The 26752-nt window shown below is 39.8% G+C and overlaps 1 protein-coding gene, 1 long non-coding RNA gene and 1 pseudogene across 4 annotated transcripts; 2 read left to right on the top strand and 1 right to left on the bottom strand.

Annotated features, from left to right (window-relative positions):
• Nucleotides 1-2611: 2611 nt before the first annotated feature.
• CCNL1 (cyclin L1) lies at nt 2612-15682 on the bottom strand. Of its 3 annotated transcripts, XM_037046669.1 has the most exons (11): nt 15298-15682; nt 14924-14998; nt 14341-14450; nt 8349-8469; nt 7241-7305; nt 5273-5372; nt 5070-5174; nt 4838-4979; nt 4480-4591; nt 4278-4376; nt 2612-3418 (listed from the first exon to the last, which is right to left on the bottom strand). In XM_037046669.1, the coding sequence occupies exons 1-11, from the start codon at nt 15598-15600 to the stop codon at nt 3070-3072; spliced, it is 1581 nt and encodes a 526-aa protein (XP_036902564.1). In that variant the 5' UTR covers nt 15601-15682; the 3' UTR covers nt 2612-3069. The 3 variants fall into 3 exon arrangements, 2 of the variants coding, with proteins under 2 accessions (XP_036902564.1, XP_036902565.1); XR_005066571.1 differs by lacking the exons at nt 2612-3418; nt 4278-4376; nt 4480-4591 and having other exon boundaries at nt 4943-4979; nt 5273-6999; XM_037046670.1 differs by lacking the exons at nt 2612-3418; nt 4278-4376; nt 4480-4591; nt 4838-4979; nt 5070-5174 and adding an exon at nt 6986-6999 and having other exon boundaries at nt 5286-5372.
• Nucleotides 15683-15977: 295 nt separating this feature from the next.
• LOC118987470 (uncharacterized) lies at nt 15978-18131 on the top strand. Its single transcript, XR_005066572.1, has 2 exons — nt 15978-17776; nt 17935-18131. It is a non-coding gene; the product is annotated as an uncharacterized LOC118987470 (long non-coding RNA).
• Nucleotides 18132-25255: 7124 nt separating this feature from the next.
• Nucleotides 25256-25417, top strand: LOC118987545 (uncharacterized; annotated as a pseudogene).
• The last annotated feature ends 1335 nt before the right edge of the window (nt 25418-26752 follow it).

Genomic DNA, 26752 nt, shown 5'->3' with positions numbered 1-26752 from the left:
ATAAAGAACACGTTTCCACTTGAAAAACAAGGGTTTAAAAGTTTGAAAAAATGAGTAGGATGTAAAATGCACTCCTCAGTATTTATTGCATACCCTGACACAGCCAAAGCACTGTTGTGAGATTAGGAGAAGGGCATGCAATAATGAATAAACTGCATTCCTGCTGTTCTCTTGAAACCTATTCTAATGAGTAAGAATGCAAAGCCTATCACAGAATCCGGGAGGAGAGCACCCCAACCAGTGGACAGACAGCAAAGTGCTCAGAAAGAGGTGTGCGTCTGAGGGAGACAGGAGAGGTTGGTTCATGGAAGACGCTGGCAAGGGTAAGCTCCTGTACAGCAGTCAGGGGTTTGTATTTCACACAGTGACATGGGAAACCATTAGGTTTATGTGCTCGAGCAACATGTGATCAATGCTTGAAAGAGATCATCAGCTGGTTTGAAGAACTGTGGCAAAGGACTACAGGCAGGGTAGGAGCTGGGTTAGAATTCTAACCCTGTGTTGAGAACTGGGTTAGAATGACAGCGCAGAGGTGACAGAGGCAAGAGGGTCAAGAGGACACCCGGGATCCAAGTGCCCGGTGTTGTCATGCTGTACGAAGTCGGATGTTTTCTAACAGGGTCTGGATTGCAGGAGCAAAAACAGACCCCCTTATACTTGAACACATATACTATACAGACTGCTGCTGAGTAAGGGTCAATCTACAGTCAAGGGATCAGACTTGCTAAATTGCCTTAGCAGAGGAAGGACCTCGGGTGACATGAAAGCCCGTTACTTTTTTTAATCCCAGAAATGAACTAAATTCAAATGGTTACAAATGAAGTCAAACTGTGACCTCCAGCCACACAAATAGCTACTCCATAGGGGATCTAAAGGATCAAGCTCCACACAATGAATGCTGCTCTTTTCCCAGTGGGATGGAGAGGAGTTTCCTCACTGAATCCCTGTACGCTGTTTCTCCAGCTAAACTACACTTCCAACATGCCTAGGCATTTAACATGATTCTTAAAAATCTGGTTAAAAAAATATTCTCGACCGTCACAGTTAACTTGTACAGCCCAAGATGATTTAAGAAATAGCTCTTAGGATAATGCATATTTGGTATTATCAAATTACCTTGTTTTGGGGAACTTTCCTGAAAGCTAACTTTAAATTTTTAAGTAATACTTTTGATTGTGCACATTAATAATGGGGTTAATACCTGATGGTACAGTGACATTTAGAACCATAAAGCAAAACTTAGAACATCAGGAGGCTTTTAAGAATTCCACTAATCTCCTCTTCCCTTCTAAAAACGAATAAATAAAATCTTTAGGATACCAACTGAAAAGGACAGATTGTTACCTTTGCTCAACAGTTGGACCTGATTCACCGTCATGTTTTAAGTTCTGGTTTGTTGACGTGGGCAGCTTACTTTAGAAACAGTACTTAACACTGACCTAACATTCAACGTTACACTACCAGGCTCTGCTCACGTTTCCTTTTCCCATATAGGAGAGGACATTCCCCCCCACCCCCAAAGAAAAACCAAACAAACCAACCCTCAACACTGAGAATTATCTTCTGGAGGGCGGGCTGTTGCAGTACAGGCTTCCCCCATTAGGTGAGTGTTCTAGGAACCCATCTGTATCAGTGTACCAGATGGTGTTGCTGAAAGGCTTGTGCTTAGCTTTAGTGAATTTTCTTTGAATTCTTTCAATGTAGCATTTGCCCACCTCAAAACAAGAGATTTACAAGTGCACCTGCCCACACCACACTGTCCAGCAGTTTTTCACCCAAAACCCCACAGCTCCCCCACTACATGCCCCAACCTCCCTATTCACCTGATTTTGCCAAGTGACTTTTGNACAAACCAACCCTCAACACTGAGAATTATCTTCTGGAGGGTGGGCTGTTGCAGTACAGGCTTCCCCCATTAGGTGAGTGTTCTAGGAACCCATCTGTATCAGTGTACCAGATGGTGTTGCTGAAAGGCTGTGCTTAGCTTTAGTGAATTTTCTTTGAATTCTTTCAATGCAGCATTTGCCCACCTCAAAACAAGAGATTTACAAGTGCACCTGCCCACACCACACTGTCCAGCAGTTTTTCACCCAAAACCCCACAGCTCCCCCACTACATGCCCCAACCTCCCTATTCACCTGATTTTGCCAAGTGACTTTTGTTTCCCCGATGAAAAAAGTCCCCCAAGGAAAACATTTTGGGGGCGTGGAAGAGGTGAAACAAAAAACAAACACTATAGGGCATTATAATTGCACTAAAAGCAACAAAGTTGATTAGATCAGACTGTTTTGAGCAGTGGAAAAAATGTCTCAGACAATAGATGTACTGCATCGAATGGAGAGTATCTGAAGGCGACTGAATTTTAAACATAAGAACACACACTTTTTAATAAATTGTTTTTTTTGGGGGGTTCTACCTCATATATAGGAAAGTCTTTCCTATATATTTATTTCACAAATAGCTCCCATTGCAGGTTAGAATTGTATTTCAATAATCTCAAATTCTAGCTAATAGAGGAAATAAGTTTGTCAGAAAATCAGCACAGCCATTTTACTATTAAATTTTTGCTCCTTTTAATAATTTATTTAAATAAGGTATTTTGGAGAAGCAGTTTAGAAAAACAAGATTTGTATTTTATTTCCTTGTAAAAATCTTTACACATGCAGACAAACCAGTGTTAAGAAAGTATCACCATCATTTAAACAAATAACCACTTAAATAGAACAGTGTCTGCAATTTTATCTGTATAAAAATAAGATACATTTTTATAGAATTCACACTCCAGTTCTTATAGCAATAAACAATGCACAACTATAAGTACAACTGAACCTGACCATGGTTTTCAATTAGATACTGCTAGGGCATTTTAATGTGCAAAAAAAAAAAAAAAAAAAAAAAAAATAACATTACTTCTTTTCAAGAGAAAATGTCCTCAGTGTTTCTACAGACCTAGAGGGTTTTAAGAAATCAAATCCTAATCAGTTTGTCTTTAATGTTCTGATTATGAGTCCATACATCACATGGAAGACAGGCAAAACCAGGAATCGACACAGGCTCAACAGGAGGAAGTCAGCGCCTGTGCCTGCCATGTCCTGAGCGACTGCCACCATGGTGCTTGCCTTTATGGGACCTCTCAAAGGAGCGAGATCTTTCACGCCTGTCCCTATGATGTCCCCTTTCATGCCTGTGTTTCTTGGCAGCATCTGAGTGATCCCGAGACTTGCTCTGAGACCGAGAACGAGACTTTTTCCTTTTGTGACCATGTCTATTTGAGCTTTTTAAATCATCTCTGGTATGCTTGGCCTTAAGGTGAGGAGAACCATGATTATGATGTCTTCTTGGGCTTTCACTGTGACTGCGGGACCTGCTTCTTGATCTCGAGCTGTATGTTCCAGATCGACTCCGCCTATTATTGTAACTTAGATAATAAAAATTTGAGGTTTAGGTTTGATTTCTAGTGGACAGACTTACTTTGGTGGTGCTCATAACAGGTTCAAAACAAAACTATCAGGCCTGTACTGAGAACAGGCCAGACAGAAGACTTACTAAATTTCTCCCCACCCCACCCCCCCGCCTATATCACACGAATCTTAAACAAGTGTTTAAGATTTGGACTATATGCCTATATTCCAAGAAGAGTAAATAGCAAGTTTTATAGAATGTTCTAGATAGCTATACTTTTTATTGAGTATATCCCATATTCTCAAAATAGCCACAAATAGACAGCAATTTAATTAAAAGCTAATCATAAGATTCTTTGGCTATGGTCAGCTTACTGGTTAAAAAGTGGTTAATGAAACAGCTACATATTCTAACTCAAGTCGGACAGAAAGACAATGGTTTCAAATCATATACCCCCACAGCACTTTGGCCAGTCCCTATATTTCTCAAACCCGCCTCCCTTTTTAGCAAAAACAATGTCATTTGTTTGGTATACCAAACAAAGCCCCAGACACCCAGATCATAACTCATTTTTCATAGCTAGCTACCCTTATGCAAAATGCCTAAATCTAGCCTAACTTGTTCAACTGTTTTTTAAAAGGGTAACTTTTAGCTCTGGCTGGGTAGCCCAGCTGGTTAGAGCGCTGTACCCCTATGTCAAGGTTGCATTTTGAGTTTGATAAAGCATTAACCAATATGAACACATAAATAAGTAGGAAAAATGGATGTTTCTCCCCCTGCTCTTTTCTTTCTCTAGGATCAATAAATAAAACTTAAAGAATAACTTTTAAACACTCCAAGATTGTTTTCCTAAGAGAATCTTTACTTATACTTACTGTCTCCTTGGAGTATGTGATCTAGAATGTGATCGTGTTCTTGACCTTGATCGACTTGCACTTCTGCTATTTCTACTCCTCTTGCTGTCTTTTCTTACACTTCAAAAAACAAAACAAAACCCAAACCTTAGTATTTAAGTGTTCTAGAAATTAACCACATAAAAGATTCCTCAGACCAGTTTTCTAACTCAAGTACACTCACCCATTGTAAGGGCTTTTGGAGGCCTGTTGTCTGTCCTCAGGTTCTTTCTTGACCATCTTCACATTAATGGAGATTGGTGACTTCTCTTCAGCCTTTACTTCTCTTGGTGATGCTTAAGAAACAACAAACAAAACCACAATAAAGGCATGTTGATTATTGGATTTAACAGAGGATCAAAAGTTGTTTGTAAATATAACTCAACTTATTATGCTTTTAAGTATGTCTTTAGTTGGCTATAAAGAGTAAACAATAACAACTTCTTAACCTCATTGTTTCCTTGCAACTGTTACATGCTAAAACTTTTAAATAACCACACACCTTCAGTGTCCAACTCATTTCTGTTTTGAATAAATCTTACATGGTTTAGAGGCTGGAGAAAATCCACCAAGGGTTGAAAGGGCTGGTGTTCCATCAGGATTCAATCCCTTTGCTTTTAATTTGGCTTCTTGTAAGGCTACTTTTCTTTTCTCTACTTCTTTTTCCAGCAATTCATAGTTTGGCTGTTGGAGGAAAATAAGGTTACTTTCACAGTAGTTTACCATCTTAGCCCTGAGAAAAGTATGAAGACAAACACGAGTAAACAGCATTACCTTTTTTCTGGTATAAAGCCTAAGGGTTTCTATGCAGATATCCTGGATCTCCTCTTCTGTGGTGCCAAAAAGAAGAAACCAGTGGGGACGAGTTGGCAATGGAATCTAACCATAAAAACAGAATGGTTTTGATTAAATTTCCACTTTTCATTAGGATGACTGATTTATCAGTCTGTGAGACAAAACATGCTATATATACTTACCTGAAGAGCTCTAGCTGCAAGGTAGATACAAGCACATGCTATGGTCTCTGGTTGAAATCGAACAAATACATTGGTTCGAAGACTGTCATTCATATAATTCCTGAAAAATATTTTAATCATAAGCTCTGCACATCAACCATTTCTAACATTTACATAAAATTGGAGACTCAATCTACTTTATTCTTTTTTCTTCTCATATTTATATTCATACCTTCACATTCTAGCATATAACAATTCTTAACTCAAAAATCAATGAGATAAGAATTTAACACTAGAACAATTGTCAGCGTTCCAATATATGACCGAAGTCCTTTAAAATAATTATTATTCCAAATAGAACTTACTTCTAAAGTTGTAGGAATACATTTCTACGAAAAGCAATGCTTTGAAAGTAAATTCTGACATGACTAGTTCAGAAATGATAAACCACTCCAACAATACTTCAAGCCATTAATTACTGACCATCTCTCCTTTATCCATAATGAAAATTGATTTGTCAATCTCAAGTTCTTTAAAAAACTCAAAAGTACTGTGACAGGGGTAAAAAGGTAAGCACTCACCGAGTTACATTAAGAAAGCTAAGCTACTTCAAAAAATCTACACAGAGATGTGAAGAGCAATCCATATATAAAACCTTGTGACTAAATAAAAATAAAAGCAAAAAACGACTTCAGTTTAATAAACTGCTCGAGTTTTAAAGTAGTGAACCCTCCCCACAACATTCTTGGCGTATTGAAGAAATTTTACAAATTGTTTAAAAGGTTAAAAGGACTGTTTCTTAGAAGCCAAAATCTGTTTTACAGAACATGTATTAAAAATAACATGCATTTGATAAAAACAGTGACTTTTCTATCATTAGTATTTGCTGAGTCCAGAAGCAGCATGGCAGTCCTACGTCCAGAGCACAAAAATGAGGTCCCGCAGACCCTGTGTCCTGAAGTAGTAGTTGTGCCCGGACCACGAACTCCTTGTTCTACTTTACCTTTAAATAAGCCAGCATTGCAAATCACACATCTGCATCTCTGAAGTCCAAGTTCTAGAGAGCTTATGCTAATAGCTCTTTAACAGTGGACTGGTGTGGCTCAGTGGACTGGGCACCAGCCTGTGAACCAAATGTTCCCTGGTTCGATTCCCAGTGAGGGCACAGGCCTGGGTTGTGGGCCAGGTCCCCAGTAAGGGTGCACAAGTAACCACACAGTGATATTTTTCTCCCTTTCTCCCCACCTTGCCCATAAATAAATAAATCTTAAAAATAAAAAAAAAGCACTTAATTCTGTTATTGTTGGCAATAACCCAGCAGCTATAAATTCAAGCAGTATGGAAATGGTACCCATTTTAAGCTACAAGCTATAGTTTCCTTTGGTAAAATTCATGCTATACATATTGAAAATAGAAATCTGGTCAAACTCTTCACAAAAAAATTACTTAATTCATAATGGCTGGATAACAAATCTATCAAAAAATGAGCTATTCATTTTGATAGTTACAGGTACACATTAAATACATAGGCATGTTGAATAGTTACTTCTAGAAGCAAATATACAAATCCTTTTGACACCCCGACAGAACTAGAAGATGCTGCCAGATGGATATGGACCACTTCAGTGAATCTCGGATGAGAGCTTGCACTGGATTGGCTGGAGAGCAGGGCAGCCAATCAGGCCATCCTGAGGTCATGGGCTGAAGTGCAGAGGGCAGAGTTCTATGACTTACCATCATGGACTACCCTTTAATTAAAGAGTAGAAAAAAGAACAAAGTTAAACTGAGTCCTCCATTAAAAGTAATTAGTCAAGCCAAGAAAACAGGAAGCAGAAATAAGCTTTATTTACCTTTTGGTTAAAAAAACAAAAAAAACAAAAAGCATGAAAAGAAACTCATCTCATTATTTTGGAAAGGGAAAATGAAACTTACTTTATTTCTGCTTCTGTTTTCCTGGCTAAGAAAGAAATGTAAATAAAGCAACTTACCAGGCAGTTTGAACCAGGGTTTGATTACGTTCACATTCTAAGACTTGTAAATACATAACAATGATCTGAAGGACAAGGGGGAAAAAAACCTCAATTTAGCACATCGTTGGTTCTTTCAGAGCACATAGTTCAATGAATATAAATAACTGGAAATGTTAGGTCCAAGCTTTAATTCTTCTATAAATTGCAAATGTATCTGAGTCAATGTGGGTAATTAGGCTACTAGATTTCACAAAACTGTATTTAAAAATATTTCAAAATTGTACATAAAAAATTGAGTTAATTCAATGAAAATACCTATTTTTTCATGAATGCTATGTGGTAGGCACCAGGTCCTGCAAACAAGTTAAAGCTAAAAGACCATAGCATTTAATTTCCCAAGATACAATTCTCCATATCTCACAACCCTAGAGACTACATGTTTTTAGGGTTATACAATGGGTATGGTATGTATCATACAATACTCCAAGTAGGCATTATTTTAGGTAATCAAACACTAGTTCTACAGTGAAGCTCATCACACTACATACAACTAGCTTTGCCCCAGTTCAGATGAGGCATTTCAGAACCTTGTTACATTATTCCATTTTACAATACTAGAGATGTGAAATCTAAGAACAGAGCTATCTGCCAAAGCCACACAAATGGCAGAGACAAGTTTCTATTGCAGACAGTTCTGCCCTCAGAGGGAGCCAGTACTTTGCTGATCGCATTCAAGCCCACAGTTGCTAGAGAAACCTCTGAACATTCAGTAACAGTGAGCAGCCACGCTTTGAAAATTTTACTATGCAATAGGTAGCACCCCAGGTTCTTTTGTGCGTACACACACAAGCACAATCTATTACTTTGAATATCATCATCTGCTTCTAGGCAGGGAAAACTGGGTTAACCAGAGAGGGGAAAACAACTTATCTATGCCTACACAATAAAGAGTGAAGATTTGAACCCACGTCTTTTTGACTCCCATTTTTCTAGAAAATTTCAATATCCAAAAGGAGGCTTTTAAAAGTCACAGTTAACTCTTAAATATAAACATACATTCATATAAAATATACTTTTAAGAAAACCCTAATACTTACGAACAGAATTTCTGTATCCTACAACTCACCTTATGGGGATGCTTGACATGAACACAAAATCCCAACTCCTTTAGCACCCTCCTCTCTGCCTTGATAACTTGATTTTTGGTGTTAATGTAGTTCTGATCAAGGATCAGGGGGCTTGGAGTCCTACAGTTTGTAAGAAATAAAATCAAAAATGTTTTGCACATCCAAAAAATTTTATTTGTGGCATCTCCGTTTTCCCTTCCAACCAACTATTGGCAACAGAAACCAGCTTTTTAAACTCCTGCAAACAAGTTAAGGCATTAATCTTGTGCTGTCCAAGTTATGCTAAATAAGTATATACACCTTTCTAAATTCCTATAGAAACTAACTCCACCCTGCAATTAAAAGAATTCACACTAATTCTCTTGGATTTATCCTCGTTCATTTCTCATATGGATGTTATGGGTGTACATATATATATATAAATAAAAACACACAGTTTAACTTAAGTGATAGCCTGATTATCGCAAATCCCATTAGTCTCCTCTTTCAAGTGAGAAAACAAATGTGCTTTTGAAATGATTTACTCTAAGACTGTGGAAGATTAAAAATGACTTTAGTTATTTTATAAAACATCAACTCTTGGTTACATATGGCCAAAATTAAAATTAGGTGAAAAAATGGTGGGTAAGTTAATCCCACCATTTAATGGGCAACTTGTTTAAACAAATTATTCTAAGAAGCTATGTCTGTTAAGAAAATCTGCAACTAAAACTAAAGATTTAGTTCAATTATCAAGTTGCAAAATTCTATCAGATTCAAAACTCAAAGTGATCAATAAAAACCATGCCCAAATTTGGCTGAACTGTACTTATTAGGCAGTATGTTTAGCAAGCAATGCAAAGGCAAGACCATAATGAGGGAACCAGAACCACACTCAAGGTCTCTGTGACAGATTAAATTTTGATAGCTTCCAAAGTTATTATGCAGAGGCTGTAATTCAATCAGTGGTTCGATGCTTTAGAAATAGCACATTCAATTAAAAGGCTATCTTATTTAAGTCTTGAAATTAAAAACTGGTTTCTTACTTTTATTTGAACTTTAATGCTCAAAAGTGGTTTCTTACTGAGAATTTTTTTGATCAGGACTTGGACTTTCACGTAAAAGTCCATAACATGTCTTAATGTCCTTCATTTGATACATTTTTAGATCCAACCAACAAAAAATACTTTTGTTAAGATATATAGGTGTATACATCATACATATCATATATATATGGGGTACATATGTGTAGAACATTTAAATACCTTCTCATACTCAATTCACTTTCAGTCAAAAGATTCGAGTTTTTTAAGAGTTATTCTGACTATCACTCCAACTCACAACTCCTTTTACCGTGCATCGCAAATTCAGAGAAATGTAAGCCCATACTTTTTTAAAATCAAAAAACCAATTTAAATACATCCACTTAAGGATCAGAAAACAATCTGAAATAAGCTACATTAACTACTCCTGTATTGACATGTTATCAAAGTAGAAATCGTTTCCTTATTTTCTCATATTTAAATGAAAGCTACAATGCTTACTACACTATTTCAAGTTACTCTATTTTTATCAAATTATATTAAACAAAAGTTGACAAAATGGACAAAATGGAAAGTAGCTGCTACTTAGGTTAATATTGCTGAAAATGGCCTTCACTCAGACAACTTCCTATTACAGATACGAAAAGGTGTGAGGAATGAGGCCACCAACTGGAGAGGAGGTTGATTTCTTGTACAGTATCACAATGAATCCATTTTTATCAGGACAATAAGATGCAACTTAACTGCTCTTTGGAGGGAAAACCCAAATTTAACTTACATGAGAGCAATAAATGCACATATGAAAACATACCCTAATGATATTAAGGTTTATAAGCTTTCAGGTTTCACCACAACAGGAAATTTGGAAGTTAAGTTAAACCCACCGCAGACCCTCACTGATGATTAGCTACCCAACAGTCCTCCTCCAACAGCGTTAGGGCCGAGGGCGACCCTGGGCACACCAAACTCTTTAACCCACTGCAATGCGGACAGCAACACTGCACCACTGGGATCCGCACAAAAACGAAGTCCCGTAAAAGCACTTCTGTCTCATTTCTTTACCCTACTTACTTTGAGCAAGCTCAATCTCTTATACCTCTTAAGTTTGCTTTAAGAGTTGCCTGCAAATTGTTAAAATTCATTTTTACAATTCACCAGCTACATGTGAATTACAACTACAAGCTGGTGCCCAATCAGGCTTAATTATACATTAACCCTGCTTAAATGAATTGTTATTTTCCCTTTACTCTGCCACAATCTTTACTAAACTTTTTTTTGTTTGTTTCAACATCCCATTAACATCAAATGATTAAGGAAACCAGACCAATTATCCATGATTAATTCAACTACATACTCAACTTCTTAAACGGCCTACTACTAAATGCAGTTTTTGGAATTAACTTTATGAGTGCATAATCTAACACCTTCATTTCATTAAGAGTAGGTTTCATTCACAAATCAAGGAAGGCTCAATAAACATGTAATTTACCTTATAAAGATTCTGTAGAAGAAAAACACATTGTCCAGACAAATCAGCAAGAAAAGGTTCAGGAAAACTGCCTAAGCCAAGTGGTTTATTTATATTAACAATGTATCAGCTAGTACTTTCTGTAGCAACAAGCACATTAAATTGAATTAAGGTTTGCTAGAATGTCTTCCTTTCCAATTAGGTATACTTTCCTTTCCAATAAAAGTTTGAAGAGGGGCATTTTAAATCTCTTAAAAAGAAACCATCTATTCGGAGAGAAAAAAATATTATCAACAAACAACCAAACCAGACTCTACCTCCCCAGTTAAATTTGCCACATTTTTCCAATTAATTTATACGAAAACAACAATTCCAAAATTTTAGTCCTAATAGGAAATCTTGGGCTTTTGGTCATTGGAAGTTTATTATCTGTCCCCTCAGAATAGCACTTTTTCCTTCACCATGATTTAGTTAAAATACACTTTGAAAAAAAATTAGGATTAGGAGGCCAAAACGTAAGTTTCTCTCATGCAGTGTAAGGGCCGAGAAAATTTGGAACTCGTTCTTCAAGGAACTATACTAAATTGAGATGAGTTGTTTAGAGGGAGGTAGACTGCTTCTCAATACCCAGAAGTTTGCAATGCTACTTCAAAGGACCACTTTTTTTTTTTTAGCGGGATCAAACAAACTGAAGGCCACCTTAAGACACACCAAAATAATCTGCCAAGGGAGGTTTGACTAAACGACAAGATCACGTAAGACTCTTCCAACTTTCACCCATGACCTATGTACATGGCGAAAATACCTCACGACATGTACCAATGAGTGGCCACACCAGTCTGAAAACTTTTCTTCTTCAGACAGACAAGTCTTATAGTATGAATGTGGGCTCCTTAAAACTACAGAAAAACTCTTAATTTGCTGGGAACATGTTGTATCCCAAAAGCAAGTAATTACAAACTATTAAAACAGAAAAGTAACCTTCCTCTAAATTCAGCCACTCATTCTTTCATTCTTTATTCTGAGATTAAATGAATTACCAAAGTACAAAAACAAACAAACAAACAAACAAACACCCCCCCCAATCNCCCCCCCCCCCCCCCCAAACCAAAGTGGAGGTAAGTCGAAAAATCCAGGATGTCGCTTGGGCACCGGTACTTTCTAAAAGCTGATCTGATGATTCTAATGTGTTGGCAGGACAGAACAATAACCTAAACACTACAAATTGATCTCTAATTTCCAGAGTTCAGACAAGTTAAAGATCTTACAGATATATTAAAATAATAACATTAAAATAAGCCCTGGCCAGAGTTCAGTGAATTTCAATGTCATCCCAATCAATATACAAAGGTTGTGGGTTGGATCCCTGATCAGGGCACATACAAGAATCAACCATGAATGCATAAATAAGCAGACAACAAATTGATGTTTCTCTCCCCCGCCCCTTCCTTTTCCAAAAATTAATAAAAATTTTAATAAACTGTTATTTTATCTAACTAAAGTATAATACTAATAATACTTTCTAATGACATTATCCAAAGAAAATACTAAATTACAGTTCTAATAACTTGGACAGCAAAGACTAAAGCTTATAACAAGAAACAGGAGTTTTTCTAAATGGTTCACCAGTGGCCAACCTGTTAGTCCCCGATTCCAGTGACCTATTCTCAGAGCACTGGCTTCTCCTTGGGGATTTTCCATACTTCACTCACTGTTGCCATGACGACAGCTTCATCTCTATGTACCACTCCACATCACCCAGGCTTTGGTAAATGTAGCTGGTCGCTGTATAGTCGGTTGCAAGGGAAAAAAGAGTTGAAGTTAATAACACATACAAGTTACGTGTCTGAGTAAACTTGTTATATGCACAGAAACACTTTTACATCCTGCTTTTTAAAAAGCGGCTTCCATGCAATTAACAACTCCTTTTAAATTTCATGCTAGTCACTTCTAAGACTGAGACAAAAATCAGTCTCTCCATAATGACCCCCCCCAAAAAAACACTGTTCATCAGACACAACCGTCAGGTGAGATGTTTTAAATTCCAAGGTTTTTACAGTTAAGGCCTACTCTGACATCAAGGAAGAATACTCTCAGAGAAAAATTTCAAAGTAGATAATCATTGTAAGTGATAATGTAAGAGTTAGCTCAATGATTCAAAGAATACAAAACTTCCTTAAAGCAAGCACAGAATCCTTTGACTAGAGCTTTTTTATCAGTCATTTTGTTTTAAACACCCTATAGAATCAGCTAGACACCTAAGTAAATTTTAGCTCAGACAATACTAAATACCAAATTGAAATCTTCCCAATTTCCAGGAATTCCTCATCAAGAAGCTACAAGATATTTTAAAGTGAAATAAAAAATTAGTCTATCCCTGGATATGGTTAGGATGAATGAGAAGAGATGGCAGAAAAAAAACATGTAAGAAAACTGAAAAATATTGTGACAACTATCTGAGTAGCAATGCTTCAGACTTTGTAATTAGATTAATCTTTTCAAGGTTACTTTACTATTTGCTTATCACTGAATAGTTCTATTATGCTAACTTCCAGATTCAGCCTACAAAAACCACTCTTGTAAGATACTAAATTGGAACTAACCAACACCCAACCCCCCAAACAACTTAAAATCCTTGTATAACTTCCTTTCAAACTCAGTACAGGTTTGTCTAACATCATCATTTTACTTCAGAAGTGAAAAGAACTAGTCTAAACCAACTTCTGCAGCACCTACTAGAATCACAAGACACAGAGGTGCTGCAACCAAAATTTTTGGTACAGCCTCACATGAACACGTAAGTCCACATAAAGTATTATGACACAGCCACAACACCTATAAGACACTATTTCGGGCTCTATTTTCTTACAAGAAAAATGGCCCTTATCTAAATGGAACCCAATCAATTAAGTTATTTTTCTAACCCACTCACTGAGACTGTATCTGACCCAAACAAAATACCTGTTTAATCCCTTTGACTTCAAACTTTATCATCCTGCAGTCCTTTCAGATCCGGTATTATGCGATATATCGTAGTTCAATGTTGAGAAGTACTCTAACAACAGCCAACCTCAATTGATAAAGAGTTCACTGGGACTTCCAAGTAGAGAAACAATCTACACAAAACTTTGCCACAGTATTAACTTGAACTGCAGTGTTTAAACTTCCAGCCTTCAGTTTTCCAGAGAGGGGTGGGGAAAAACAACTTACAGAATACACTCACACTTGAGCCAACCGTATTCCCTTCTTTAATCTTAAGTCACAGGACTGCTTCACAGCACTGTTAGGATTGTCCATAAATGCAACTGCCTCTATAAACTTTAGATAGCTGGTTAATTGTGGTTTCTTTCATTAAGTTATCAGTGTGCTCCTACGTGATTTTCAACACCTAAGTAAGTTTTCCTGTGCATGGGTTTTAACTTGAGAGAAAAGAATGTTTTGATGATTGGTACACAGTACAGTAATATCAAGAGCTGCTGTGTTCAATAATGCCAATCTTACCTTTTTCCTCTTAACTGGCGTAGGTGGTGAAATACATTAATCACATCTCTTATTCTTCTAGGTGCTTCTTCGATTTTTGATGCAAGATTAATACAAGCCATGGCAACAATCTGAAAAAAACCAATGATCCAATAAAAACATTATAGCACTATCATATGTAGTTAGGAAAAACTGCCCCTCCCCAACCCCGACAAACTTATTTTGACTAAGCAACTTTAGCACACAATTGGGACAACCTCTGGTGAAATAAAATTACAACTGACGTTTCCAAGCCATAAACTTACCAGCTATGTAAGTGCTACGACTTATTTTTATTGCTTAATTCCTCGACTCTGAATCCAGAGTCAAGCTCAGTCTCCCAGGAGTGTCTCATTTGGTTAAAAATTCTAATTACCGATTTGAAGTGTCTGGATCTATTTCCTACTTTCTAAATCACAATCCAAAAGTCCGCACTTCCTGGTGGGTGAGAAGTAGGTACAAAGGCCTGAACTAACCACTTCCTTTCTGGAAAAGCTTACACTAGCCCCCTCCTTCCTATTTCCGGATGAAGACATTTTTTTTCACCCGCCCCCGCTCTGCTTACCTCGAAACTGTGTTTGACGAAAGACTTGGAGTAGAAAAAACGATGAAACAACACCTGCCCCGTTGCCATCGCCACCTGCAGACAAGAGAGAAGAACGGAAGCGCTGGGGTCAGGCGGGCCCGCACCAGGCGCCGCCGCCGCCATTTTGTGCCGCCACTCGCTCCCCTTCCCTTCCCCACCGCGAACAGCTAGCGAGCTTCGCCTCCCAGCCCTCCCGCCCACGGCGAGCCACGGCTCCGGCTGGGACCCGCGGCTAGAAAGCTAGAGGAGACCTTCTACCCTGCTGGGACAGGGCGGTACAGGGATACAGCGGAGGGGGGGGGGCACGGCGGGGAGTAGAAGCGCGCCCGGCGGCCCGGGACCGATGCACTGACCTGCGGCAGCCGGAGGAGAATGCCAGCGGATTGGATGAGCTCGCAGCCCAGGATGCGTAAGTCCGTCTCGCTGGGGAGATCGAGCCCGTCCTGCATGGACGGAGTGGGTGAGAGCCGCTCCTCCGGAATCAGCGAATGGTCGATGGTGAGCGAAACTTCCGAGTAGAGGCGGTCTCCGATCAGAATCCCTCCCGACGTAGTTGTAGTTGTGGTCGTCGTCCCGGAGCTGGAGCCGCCCGCGCTAGGGGCGGCCGATGAGGCTGCGGCGGCAGCGGTAGCTGTCGGGTGAGGCCCGGACGCCATAGTCTCAGCGAGCTGCACGCACGCCCGACGCAGCCGGAACCCGGAGCGAAACTAACCAGCGTCCTCGGCGCGACGGATGTTCCCGTGACTGCCGCGTTCTGGGCTGCTTCACGCAGCGTGCGCTTCCGTTCTGACGTCACCACGCCCTGCCGGCCCGCGCCAATTAGTCTCTTGATCCTTGCCACCGCCCACAGTGCCTCCTCCCCTAGAGTATTGGGAGCTGTAGCTGCTTTGTGGGACCCTCGGGTGACCTGGTGACCTGCTGGGGCCCCAGAGTGGTCTAAGAGGCCCTAAGTTCTTTATAGCTAAGATAGATCCAAGCCGCATAGTTTGTAATATTTTTAGCCACGAGGATAATAAGGGAGTTTTACGCCGGAGCTGGAGCCGCCCGCGCTAGGGGCGGCCGATGAGGCTGCGGCGGCAGCGGTAGCTGTCGGGTGAGGCCCGGACGCCATAGTCTCAGCGAGCTGCACGCACGCCCGACGCAGCCGGAACCCGGAGCGAAACTAACCAGCGTCCTCGGCGCGACGGATGTTCCCGTGACCGCCGCGTTCTGGGCTGCTTCACGCAGCGTGCGCTTCCGTTTTGACGTCACCACGCCCTGCCGGCCCGCGCCAATTAGTCTCTTGATCCTTGCCACCGCCCACAGTGCCTCCTCCCCTAGAGTATTGGGAGCTGTAGCTGCTTTGTGGGACCCTCGGGTGACCTGGTGACCTGCTGGGGCCCCAGAGTGGTCTAAGAGGCCCTAAGTTCTTTATAGCTAAGATAGATCCAAGCCGCATAGTTTGTAATATTTTTAGCCACGAGGATAATAAGGGAGTTTTACGAGGTAACTTCTCCCAAAGTTAGAGTTGGCAAAATTTACTGTAACCCCTGCGCGATTTTGTTAATTTGTGTAGAATGTGTGTCCTTTTGCTCCCTCCTCTCGCCCTCTCTTGACTCTCCGAATTTGCGAGGCGCAGCTTCAATATGTGCACAGGGAAGCTTAGGGCCGACCTTTGCCCCCTTTGACGGGTGTAAGCAGTACACCCTGCTGACCAATTTAAAGTGACCCGCGCGGAATCTGGAAAGGACTGTTGCACTGTATTTTTAGAAAATAGGAATGTGAAGCACATCGGTTCCCCCCAGAATCTTGTGAATGGGCGTTTTCTATCAAAGGTCAAGGTTTAATGACTGGGAGGACGATTGCTCTCACTGCTTAGTTTGCGAAACAGTGACAGCCACAGTTTTCAGTAATCTGGAAAATCCCTAGTTTCCAAAAATAGTTTCAGGATAAGAACCTTACAGAGATAACCTGATTATGCCTGAGAGTCTTGGTTAGAGCAAATAGGAGAAATTGATCTCATATTTTTTCCTGTGATAGTAGCTAACAATTCCCAAAATTTCTTGAAATTTGAAATAGAAACAATGGTACTGAACGAAACTACTGGAGTCCAGAGTTAGAGAAAAAGGACTTCAACCATCTTGGTTTACTTCAACCAACTTTCTCTGCCACCCTTGAATTTCTTAGAGGTTGTCCAGCGATGAGATTCCCCAATACTGTTCTAATACATAGTTCCGTTGTAAGGCTTAATTTGTGTAATTGTGAAAAGAGCATTAAAACTTTGATCTGTAGGGTAAAGGGAATTTGAATACAATTCTGTTTTGTCACTAATATCACTGAGATAGGAATAGTAAGAAGCTAGGAAAATTCTTTGGCCAGCAGCATGGGGAAACAGCTGAACAAACTGACCCAGCAATTTACAACCAGAGAAGAAGCTACCCTTCCTGGAGATAACCTCTAGGCTTCAGATGTATTTCAGCTCCAGGCCCAGAAAAGTAGCAAAACTAGGTGGGCAATGCCAGGACCAGCTGCAATAACTAATGACCCTCTGCCCTGGCATTGAGTAGTAAATGAAGACCATGATCCTGAAAGTTTATACCTGGAAAAGGTGATGAATGTTCTATTGAGATCCTCCCCTAAGACCTCCCATACTTTAAAAACTGTCAACACAAAGGTCCCAGCACATGTTGTCCTACCTAGAAGCATGCTGCTCTTTTCCTTTTCCCCTCTTTCCCAACAGGCTGCACAGGATTCACTGAAGACTTGTAACCAGGTGAGAAATGGGCAGTGGCAGCTTGTCCTCGGCTAAATCCCTGAACCTGTCTCCAAGGTACTCTTTCCGCTGACTTCTTGGTGAACCAAAGCAGCCCCACCTAGACCCTCTCCTATTGCTTCTTTTTTTTTAAAATTTGTATTTATTTGTATTTATTCACTTTACAAAGAGAAGCGTCAATTTGTTGTTCTTATTATGTTTGCATTCATTGTTTGCTTTCTGTATGTGCCCTGACCAGGTATTGAACTTGCAACCGGGGAGTATCTGGATGATGTTCTAACTAATTAGATACCTGGCCATGTCATCCTGGTTCTTCTTTCCTCTGATTTCCCAGTGAGCCAAAACAGCCCTGCCTAGGCCCCCACTTGCTTCTTCTATTCTAGGCCCTTCCATGTTTCACTGTCCCCAGCTTCAATAAACATACTCTCCAAATCACCCGGACTCATGTGAAATCTTTCCTGTACGAAGTCAAGAATCTACACACTAGTGGCCAGCCAGCTCTAGGAAGACTTACTCAGGGCCAGGTCCCCTTTCCATTAACATCACTAAAGCAAAACATACTCAAAAACTTCACTTTTAAAAAGCATTAAATCAACCCTACTTAGTAAAGACTGACATCAGTAGTTCTGATCCCTGGCTGCCCATTAGAACTTCTGAGGAGTCTTTAAAACATACCGGTGAATTGATTTGGGGTGGGCCCCAGCTAGTGATTTTGCCCATCCTCCAGCGATTCCAGTGTTCACCCACCGGGGCTGAGAAACACTACTCCCAGAGAGTGTAATTTGGGTACTAGCCAAAGCACTTAATCTCTGCATGTCACTTCCTTCCCCTTTCTACAGGCTGCTTCCAACGAAATGTCCATCCCCAGTATTCAGAAGAGACTTAAAATACTGTAACAAATGTTGAAATAGGATTTCAATAACAAATGTTGAAATCTTTTAAGACTAATTGATAATGTGCTTTTTTTCCTGGTTCTGATAAACTACTTTGGTTGTGTAAGAGTATCCTTGGAGAAAATTGGGTGAATGGTACACAGGAACTCTGCTACTTTTGCGACTTCTTGTAAGTCTTTAATTATTTTAAAATAAGTAAAACAATAATTGCTTTTTTCTTTTTAAAATTTATTGATCAATTTTAGAGAAGAGAGGGAGAGAGAAACATCGATTTGTTGTTGTACTTATTTTTTCATTCATTGGTTGCTTCTCATATGTGCCCTGACCAGGAATCAAACCCGTGACCTTGGTGCATCTAGGTGATGCTCTAACCAACTGAGCTACCCAGCCAAGGCCAAAAAACTAATAGTTAATATGAAATCACTGCCTATATTTGTAGTGGTTTGAGAGTGATTTATTTTTAAGACTATTTTTAATGGAAAATTTCTCCTGTTTAGAGGGTCTAAATTCAATAAATGGACTTTGGTGTTGCCCTGATATATAATTTTATCATCTAGGTCTATTATTAATCCCCAAAAGTTCACAAGGTGAAGCTCTAGAAAGGGGAGAGGTTATTCTGCCCCATCTGCAGTGTCTGGCAATCATTTCTAGAAGAATAGAACCACCTAGACTATGACACAAGTTTGCGTCCACTCCCCACTCCCTTCTGACTGCACCCCACATTTCACTGGTTCTCCTTTCAGCTTCAACACAGGTGGTGGAGAAGGTAAACCAACATTTTGTTTGATGAGTTAGTGCTAAGCATTAACTATTACTTCGCATTTTAATATCTAAAAAAAAAAGACTAATCCAGAGGATAGGAAGTGATGGATCTATAGTGGCTCTGTCTCGCAAGGTCGCTAAAGTACAGGGCTTAAGTGTTTTTCTGTTACTGTATCTCATCCTTGTCAGGCTTCATTTTTTTTAAATGATAGTTTAGAAGAGTTATGAAGTCATTACATTGTTTCTAAGTTATGAAGAAAGTTGCTTTTCCGTGTACCTACTTCTAAACATCAACATTAAAATGGGGAAGTACTAAGACCTGTGCAGAGTTACAAAGGATCCAAAACTGGGAAGAGTTAAGCATATGTTTTAATGGTATAAAAACATTAGTAGAAATGAGTTCAGGCAAGTGAGACTCTTCCAGTAGCGACTGACTTCTTTGTCACTCACAGAAACCAGTGAAATGATCAGTCTATGTTTTATATAGTCTTTCTCAACAAACAGGTCCTGCTAGGAGGCCCTTAGTTAACCCAAGTCTACAAGGAAATCAGCGATGACAGCCAAAGTTGTGTTTCTACTATTTTAAGACCAGGCTTCAGATAATGGCTAAAGAGGCAAACAGAATCATCAGTGGCCTCACTGGGACTACTAAAGAGTCAGATTCCAGATGCTTAAATCAGTTCTCACTCCATTAGTCTCCGTAGCCTTTCTGGAGAGCACGTTTTACATTATTTAAACTTTTAGATTCTTTAAGTAAAGTCACAATCGATATAATTTCATTAATTTCTTAGCAGTCAGTTATGCATCAGTAGACCAACAGCATTTAATAACAATACCATAAACTTGGCTAAGGGCAATGAAGTGTAAGTCCTCACCTCAATAAAGAGAATGACACATTCATAAGTGCAAAAAGCAGGTAGAAAGGGATAAGTCATCATGGTTAATACCACCGGGGAGAGTTTATAGCTCTGAGAAACTGCTGTTTACAGCAGAAACCATACAATATCTGACTTTTTCATGAACCATTCATGTGGTTACATGACTTTTTTCCATGTCCTTTGGCAGTTATTATGACATCACATTGTGGTGATGTCACAATAACTAGTCACTAGAACTAGTCATTCCAAAAATGATTTACATGTAATTAGTACTTGGCATATACTCCTTGGAAAAATTTCATGATGGCACCAGCCTGGGCGTCCAGCTGCTGGTTCTGCTGAGAGCTAGTTCTGAGACTGGAAACAACCAGTTTTATCATTTCTTGAAGTGAGGGAGTCTTACTCGACCCCTTGCAGGCCTGAAATTCTTGGATTCTGGTCAACCAGGTATCTTGAATCTCAGCCTCATCTTTGGTTATTTCTTCTTTATTCTGTTTTAGTTACCAAGTCCTGTTTTTCCTTACTTCAGGGAAGGAAATTTTTCTTGATCTGTCTGCTCTGTCTATTCTACCATATCTGCTATTATTACCTCACACCTGGACTGTTAGAGTAGTTTTCTAAATGATCTTGCTTCCATTTTCTCCCATGCCTCCCTCATTCTGGGAAATCTGTAAATACTGAAATATCAGTTTCTTTACCTCACTCAAATTAAAAATTTTGGAGATAAAAGATGGAACCCGAACACATTTTGACAGTTGAGTTTTTCTTTTTTTTAATCTTTTTTTTAAAGATTTTATTTATTTATCTTTAGAGGGGAAGGGAAGGAGAGAGAGAGAGAAATATCAATGTGTGGTTGCCTCTCGTGTGTCCCCTGCTGGGAACTGGCCTGCAACCCAGGCATGTGCCCTGACTGGGAATCGAACCGTGATCGTGTGGTTTGCAGGCCCGCGCTCAGTCCACTGAGCTACACCAGCCAGGGCGACATTTGAGTTTTTCCACAATCTAGATTTACCCTGTCGTTCATTTCCTTATTGCATTACATTACCACCTTGCCTTATCCTGCTCTCTCTCCCTCAGGTGTCTGCTTGGACCAAGACCAGCCAGACCTGTCTCCTCACTAACATGCCATTTACTTTGAGATTTCGCACTTCCCCTCATTCTGTGTCTCAAGCCTGCAGGATTCTTCTGCTCTCTAGTAATAAAATCCTACCAATTTTCTGAGATCCAGATGAAGTTCTACCTCTTGTCAGAAGCCTTCTCCATCCAATCTAGCGTTCATTAATTTCCCTCACTTTTGGACTCTTTCAGAGTGCTCATGATCTCTAGTACATCTTATGATCTCTAGTATACATTTTGACACATGATTCCATACTATTATGCATTGTTTGAGCACTTCTTGGGTGTGTCTTGACTTTTTAAAAACAGTATCATTTTTGTGTCTATATTCTCCACAGAATCTGGTGGACATTCTGTATATGGTACTTAATTAAAACTTGTGCACTGAATCGCATGTTTTTCTCCTCTTGTCTTGCATAGGCAGCCTGGTCTTGCCTGTTCCTTTCTGTCCAGGAGCCAGTTTCGTCTTCAGGTGTCTGTCCTACCACCACAAGCCCTCTCTCCCTAATAGAGAGTGACAGGTCCCCATGCATCCTGTTCTCTTTGTGGCACTTTGTAGCAGATCAGCCACGTTTCCACTTCTGCACTATTCTGTATCCTTCTTATGGTGGGTTAAGTAAATAGCCCACAATGTCTGTTCTGTACAGGCGTGGGCTTTAGAACAGGAGGTCTGTGGGAATTCCTATTAAATAGAGAGTTGTAGGGGAATAGGAGTTCATAAAAAGCAATACCGTGAAGTCGTTTGGTGTCTGAATGTGGATGTAGGCTCTGGGACAGTTTTTGGAGGTGTGTCCAGAAATTGGGCATGTGCCACTAAGACTTAAGGCCAATGCTAAACAAACAAACAAACAAACAAAACCACAGGTTTGTTTTGGAAACTAGTTTAAAGTTAATATCTATTCCTCCTTTCTTTCTCATACAAGGACCTAAAGTCCAAAGAGGAGGCTGCAAATAATAGATACTCAATAGTAGCTGAATGCAAATGGTCCAGTCAAGCCAGTCCTTGGATGGATCCATTCTCTGTGATATTGTGTATCAGAAATTAACCACCTAGTTTGAGATTTGCAGTGGAGAACTACACAAAGTAAAAGGTAAAAGCCCCAGTCCTTCATCAAAATTATCTAATTACGTTCCCCAGAGGTAATAGCATGATGTCAATCCTTCAGATATACACATATCTCTCTATAACATATACAAATTATTAATTTCATATAAAAGGGAGCACCCTATACATACCCAACATGGTGTGGAATGATACTTTTATAAAATCCAATAAAGACAAATTGTTACTGAAATGAAAATGTGAAGCACATTGCAAATGCAAGCCTAAATTGCTTATTATTAGATTTAACAGACAAAATTATTGTGTCAAATTGCCATAACAATTTCTCAATATTCATTCTCCATCTCCGTACCTACCTCACTGAGGACCCATAACAAAACAGTTCAGAGTTCGGTGCTAGTCTGGGTCACCCTTTGAGTGGTATTACTCTTAGAATTTTTTTTTTATAATGATCATGTATTACTTGTACAACTGCAATTATCTTTTTTAATTTCCAATTCACTGATGATAATAGAAATAGATTCTAATAGATTCTATTATCTAAGGTTCAAAAATGGTTTCTAGGATGGGTTCATTTTATGAACAAGCAAACAAACAAGGTGGCAAAAAGGAGGTGATACGTGATCTGGGTTTTGAAGGCTATGCAGGCGTTTGTCAGGAGAATAAATGTGGAAGAGCATTTCAGGCATGGGGGAAACAGGAGCAGGGCAGGGAAGAGATCTGTTGTTCCAGCTTGCTCGGTATTCCATGGCCTTCGTGTTTTGCCTTGGTGACCCTTAACTTCCTGTGCTCTGTGTAGGTGGTTTGGGAGGGGCTGACCTCTTCTGCAGCTCAGGAACTAATCAGCATCTCCCATACCTCTTCACTTCCTTCCACTGATTAATGAGTTCAGAAGGGCAGTCAGGTCCAGGACTTTTGCAGGAACCTTGGTCAGGGGAGGGAAGTGCTTGTTGCCACTGTGATTACTGAGTGGAGGCTGTAAACTCGGTTACAGTGTGTCTTCTTTACACTGGAGAAGAGAAGCAGTTTGAGAAGGGATCCAGGAGAGAAGAAAAGCAGAGACCAGAGATAGAAACCCCATCCAGTGACTTCACTTATGGCCCTGCATGTGGCCACACCCTATATTCTATCCCTGGGACTTTCCGTTTCATAAACAAATACAGGATTGGTAGAAAGTTCATTTGGTTTTCTCCATAAAATGGCTTTAGTAGCATTTAGATGTCTTTAACTTCATTCAGAACATTGTTTTTAGATTTTATTGTGGCAGCTGTCGTATCAGCATGCATTTTAAAAGAATGTCAAAATTAGTAAATTTTTGTGTAGCCATTTTAATATTTAAAAATGGAAAAACACTTTCAGTGTTTTATGCTTTATTATTTCAAGAAAGGTAAAAGTGCAACTGAGCCACATAAAAACATTTGTGCAGTGTGTGGAGAAGGTGTTGTGACTGACCGAACGTGTCAAAGTGGTTTGAGAAGTTTCATGCAGGAGATTTCTCACCGGATGATGCTCCACAGTCAAGTAGACCAGTTCAAGTGGATAGAGATCAACTCAAGACATTAATTGAGAACAATCAATGTTATCCCAAGCAGGAGATTGCCAACATACTCAAAATATCCAAATCAATAAAGTTATTGGTGAAAATGAAAAATGTGACTTTTATTTTATGGAAAAACTAAATGAAATTTTTGGGCAATAACTTCCTGTGTATTCATTTACTCTTAAGCCCACCTTAACTGAAAGACTTGGATAAGGAATATTATGATGTGATAAAATACTGGGGGGGGGGGTGTGCACGCAACGGGCTAATCTAGTTCCTAGATTAGCACGAAGGGCCGAGAAACAGGCCCTCATTTTTGGAGGCTCCCAGGAGCGCTGGAGGGTGTGAAGCAATGATTACCTCCACCAAAAAATCAAGAGCTATAAATCAGAAACTCTAATGTTAAGAACATTAACTTCCTCGGGCTTTTCTAGGGGTTTCATTTTTGTTATTCTTTGTTTCCCTCTAGGCAATTAAAAATAAAAAAGAGAAGCAGGTTCCTGATAATAACATTTAAAAAAATGGTTCCATTTTCCTCTCAAGGATTAAAAGTTAGAGCAATGAAGAGCAATGAAGTAGCTGACCCTGCTTAGGACTGTTTTCATTTACAGTAAAAATTCAATGCAAGCAGATTGTCGGTGCAGAAACTGCAGGAGTAGTAACAATCAGCTTTTCTGAAGCTCCTTACACATTTAATTAGTTTTCTCAGTGGGAACAGGAAGTAACTCGGAATCTGAGGATCACATTAGCCATTTTGAACATTATAAAGCAAAGTTCCCTGCATAGAGTTGTCATGTCTCTTTAATCTACAACAATTCTCTAGGGTTTTTGTCTTTTATGGTATTTTTCATGATTCCTGGCCAACTGGCAGCATGTTCCCCAATTTGCATTTGTCTGATTGTATCATTACAATTAGATTCAGTTTAAACATTTTTAAGAATGTTCCACAGATGGTGTTTTATCCTTCTCCAACCTTCACATCAAGGGGCACATGATGTCCAATATTTGGTAAATTTTGATCATTTGGTTACTGCAGGGCCCACCAGATTTATCCCTTGTAAAGCTCCCTTTACCCTTTTAACTAATAAGTAATCTCTGAGATGACTCCTTGACAATAAATAGCTTTCTTTTTTAAAGATTTTAGTTATTTTTAGAGAGAGGGGAAGGCAGGGAGGAAGAGGGGGAAACATTGATGTGTGAGCCATTGCCTCTCCCAAGCACACAGCTGGGGACCTGGCCCAACATCTTAACACACGTGGTTTCAAAGAAGAAACATCGTTCATAATGAACGTCCATGGAGATGGAAGGAGGTATTTAAACAAACCTCCAGTGATCAGTACCTGCTGAACACAGTGTCATGCTAAGTGTTACAATGAAAGTGGTAGGAGCCTAAAGAAAAGTCTTTTGATGGTCTGTTGGCTATTTCAGAATTTAGGAAACAATGGTCAGTTCATTAGAAAGAAACATCTGAAAAGAAGAAAAAAAAGACCAAAGTGATGAAGACTGACCTGCAAACAGGGTATGTCAAGTGCTAAAACAGAGGGCAGATTATCGCCAAGAGAGTTCAGGACGGTCACAAAAACCACACTAAACGTCAGGAAAGGGATGTTTAGTGAGAGAGGAAATGACTTGACCAAGATTTTGGAGCAGCAGGGGAGACATTAGGACTCTTTCTGATGCCCAGTCCAGTATTCCTTCCATGACAGTTTCCAAAGGCAATACTGGTTCACCAGGATAGTGTGACATCTGTCACTAGTGAAAACAATCCATGATATCTCACTAGGTCACTAAAAGAACAAACATTTCCAGCCCCACCGTAAAGTACTTTAGAGGAACTTTTATTTGGGTTGATTTAAATTATGTACATTGTGTACAGAACGTAGTCACTTTTGCCTTAGGGAAAGGTGTCCTCACAGTGCCAGTGATGAATACATACACACACACTCCCAGCTACGTAACTGGGTATTACTCATCTGCCACACCTTAAAACTACCAGGGGACAAGATTTTTCTATTCACAAATTCAGAGACATTCCAGAGGTATCCTAGCTCCTACTTGCCGGGAGTAACCTACTTGCTGTTGATACATAATCCCTTTATAGTGTACAATGTTTTTGGATGCGTCACCTGCATTTCAAAAACCAGTCCAGTTACTCCTTTGAATTACTAATGATTTTGCCTTTAGATTTAATATCTAGAGTACACCTAATTTTCAGAATAGAAAAATAAGAACAGCCGTACACATAATATAAACTCATTCGTTTATATTCATTGTGTCCTAGTGGGACTATCACATCTTCAAAATTAAAAGCTGGGTCTGTAGGTGAGCTATTCTGGGCATGATTTGAGTGAGTCGTGATTTCTTTTGATCTGTTGACACTTCGAGCCCAACCTGGTTCCCTCCCTGGGCGGAGCAAATTCAGGGAGAAATGAATGGTTGCAGGAGAGACAAAAGCTGGGGAAGCTGAATTTTACCCCCTAGGTAGTTTCAGAAACTATCTCGAAACGTTAAGGCCACGATGTCATTAGCATTTTGCTCACCCTGCACCTTCTAGGTAAGTCACCTCAGGAACATTGGGCTTGCTTTGCGTGATTTAATTAAACAGGTATTATGACATTTAGGACTTTTACATAAGGACTCTGGCGAGACCTCAGTCACCACAAGCCACTAAAGGGCCATTGCAGATTTAGGGGCAGGCTTCCCAGAAGGCTAGCTACACGGTGGGGAAAGTATGAAGGGGTCTGGTAAGGTGGGGAGTCCTTTTCCCCTTTCAACCACCTCGGCGGCGACAGCCTGGTGCCCAC

This window comes from Sturnira hondurensis, unplaced genomic scaffold, assembly GCF_014824575.4.
Source record: "Sturnira hondurensis isolate 20B ecotype Veracruz unplaced genomic scaffold, ASM1482457v3 Scaffold0005279, whole genome shotgun sequence".
Taxonomy (NCBI): Eukaryota; Metazoa; Chordata; class Mammalia; order Chiroptera; family Phyllostomidae; genus Sturnira; species Sturnira hondurensis.
The sequence above is the reverse complement of the archived record's forward strand: the minus strand, read 5'-3'. Positions and strand labels throughout refer to the sequence as shown.

What these genes read in the sequence shown, in the direction of transcription:
- CCNL1 (XM_037046669.1), bottom strand. Translation starts at nt 15,600, where the DNA reads ATGGCGTCCGGGCCTCACCCGACAGCTACCGCTGCCGCCGCAGCCTCA. An exon ending in CGCCAGTTAAGAGGAAAAAG is followed by an intron (nt 8,470 to 14,340) that starts GTAAGATTGGCA and finishes TACAAACTGTAG; the next exon opens with GACTCCAAGCCCCCTGATCC. An exon ending in GGCTTTATACCAGAAAAAAG is followed by an intron (nt 4,980 to 5,069) that starts GTAATGCTGTTT and finishes TTCCTCCAACAG; the next exon opens with CCAAACTATGAATTGCTGGA.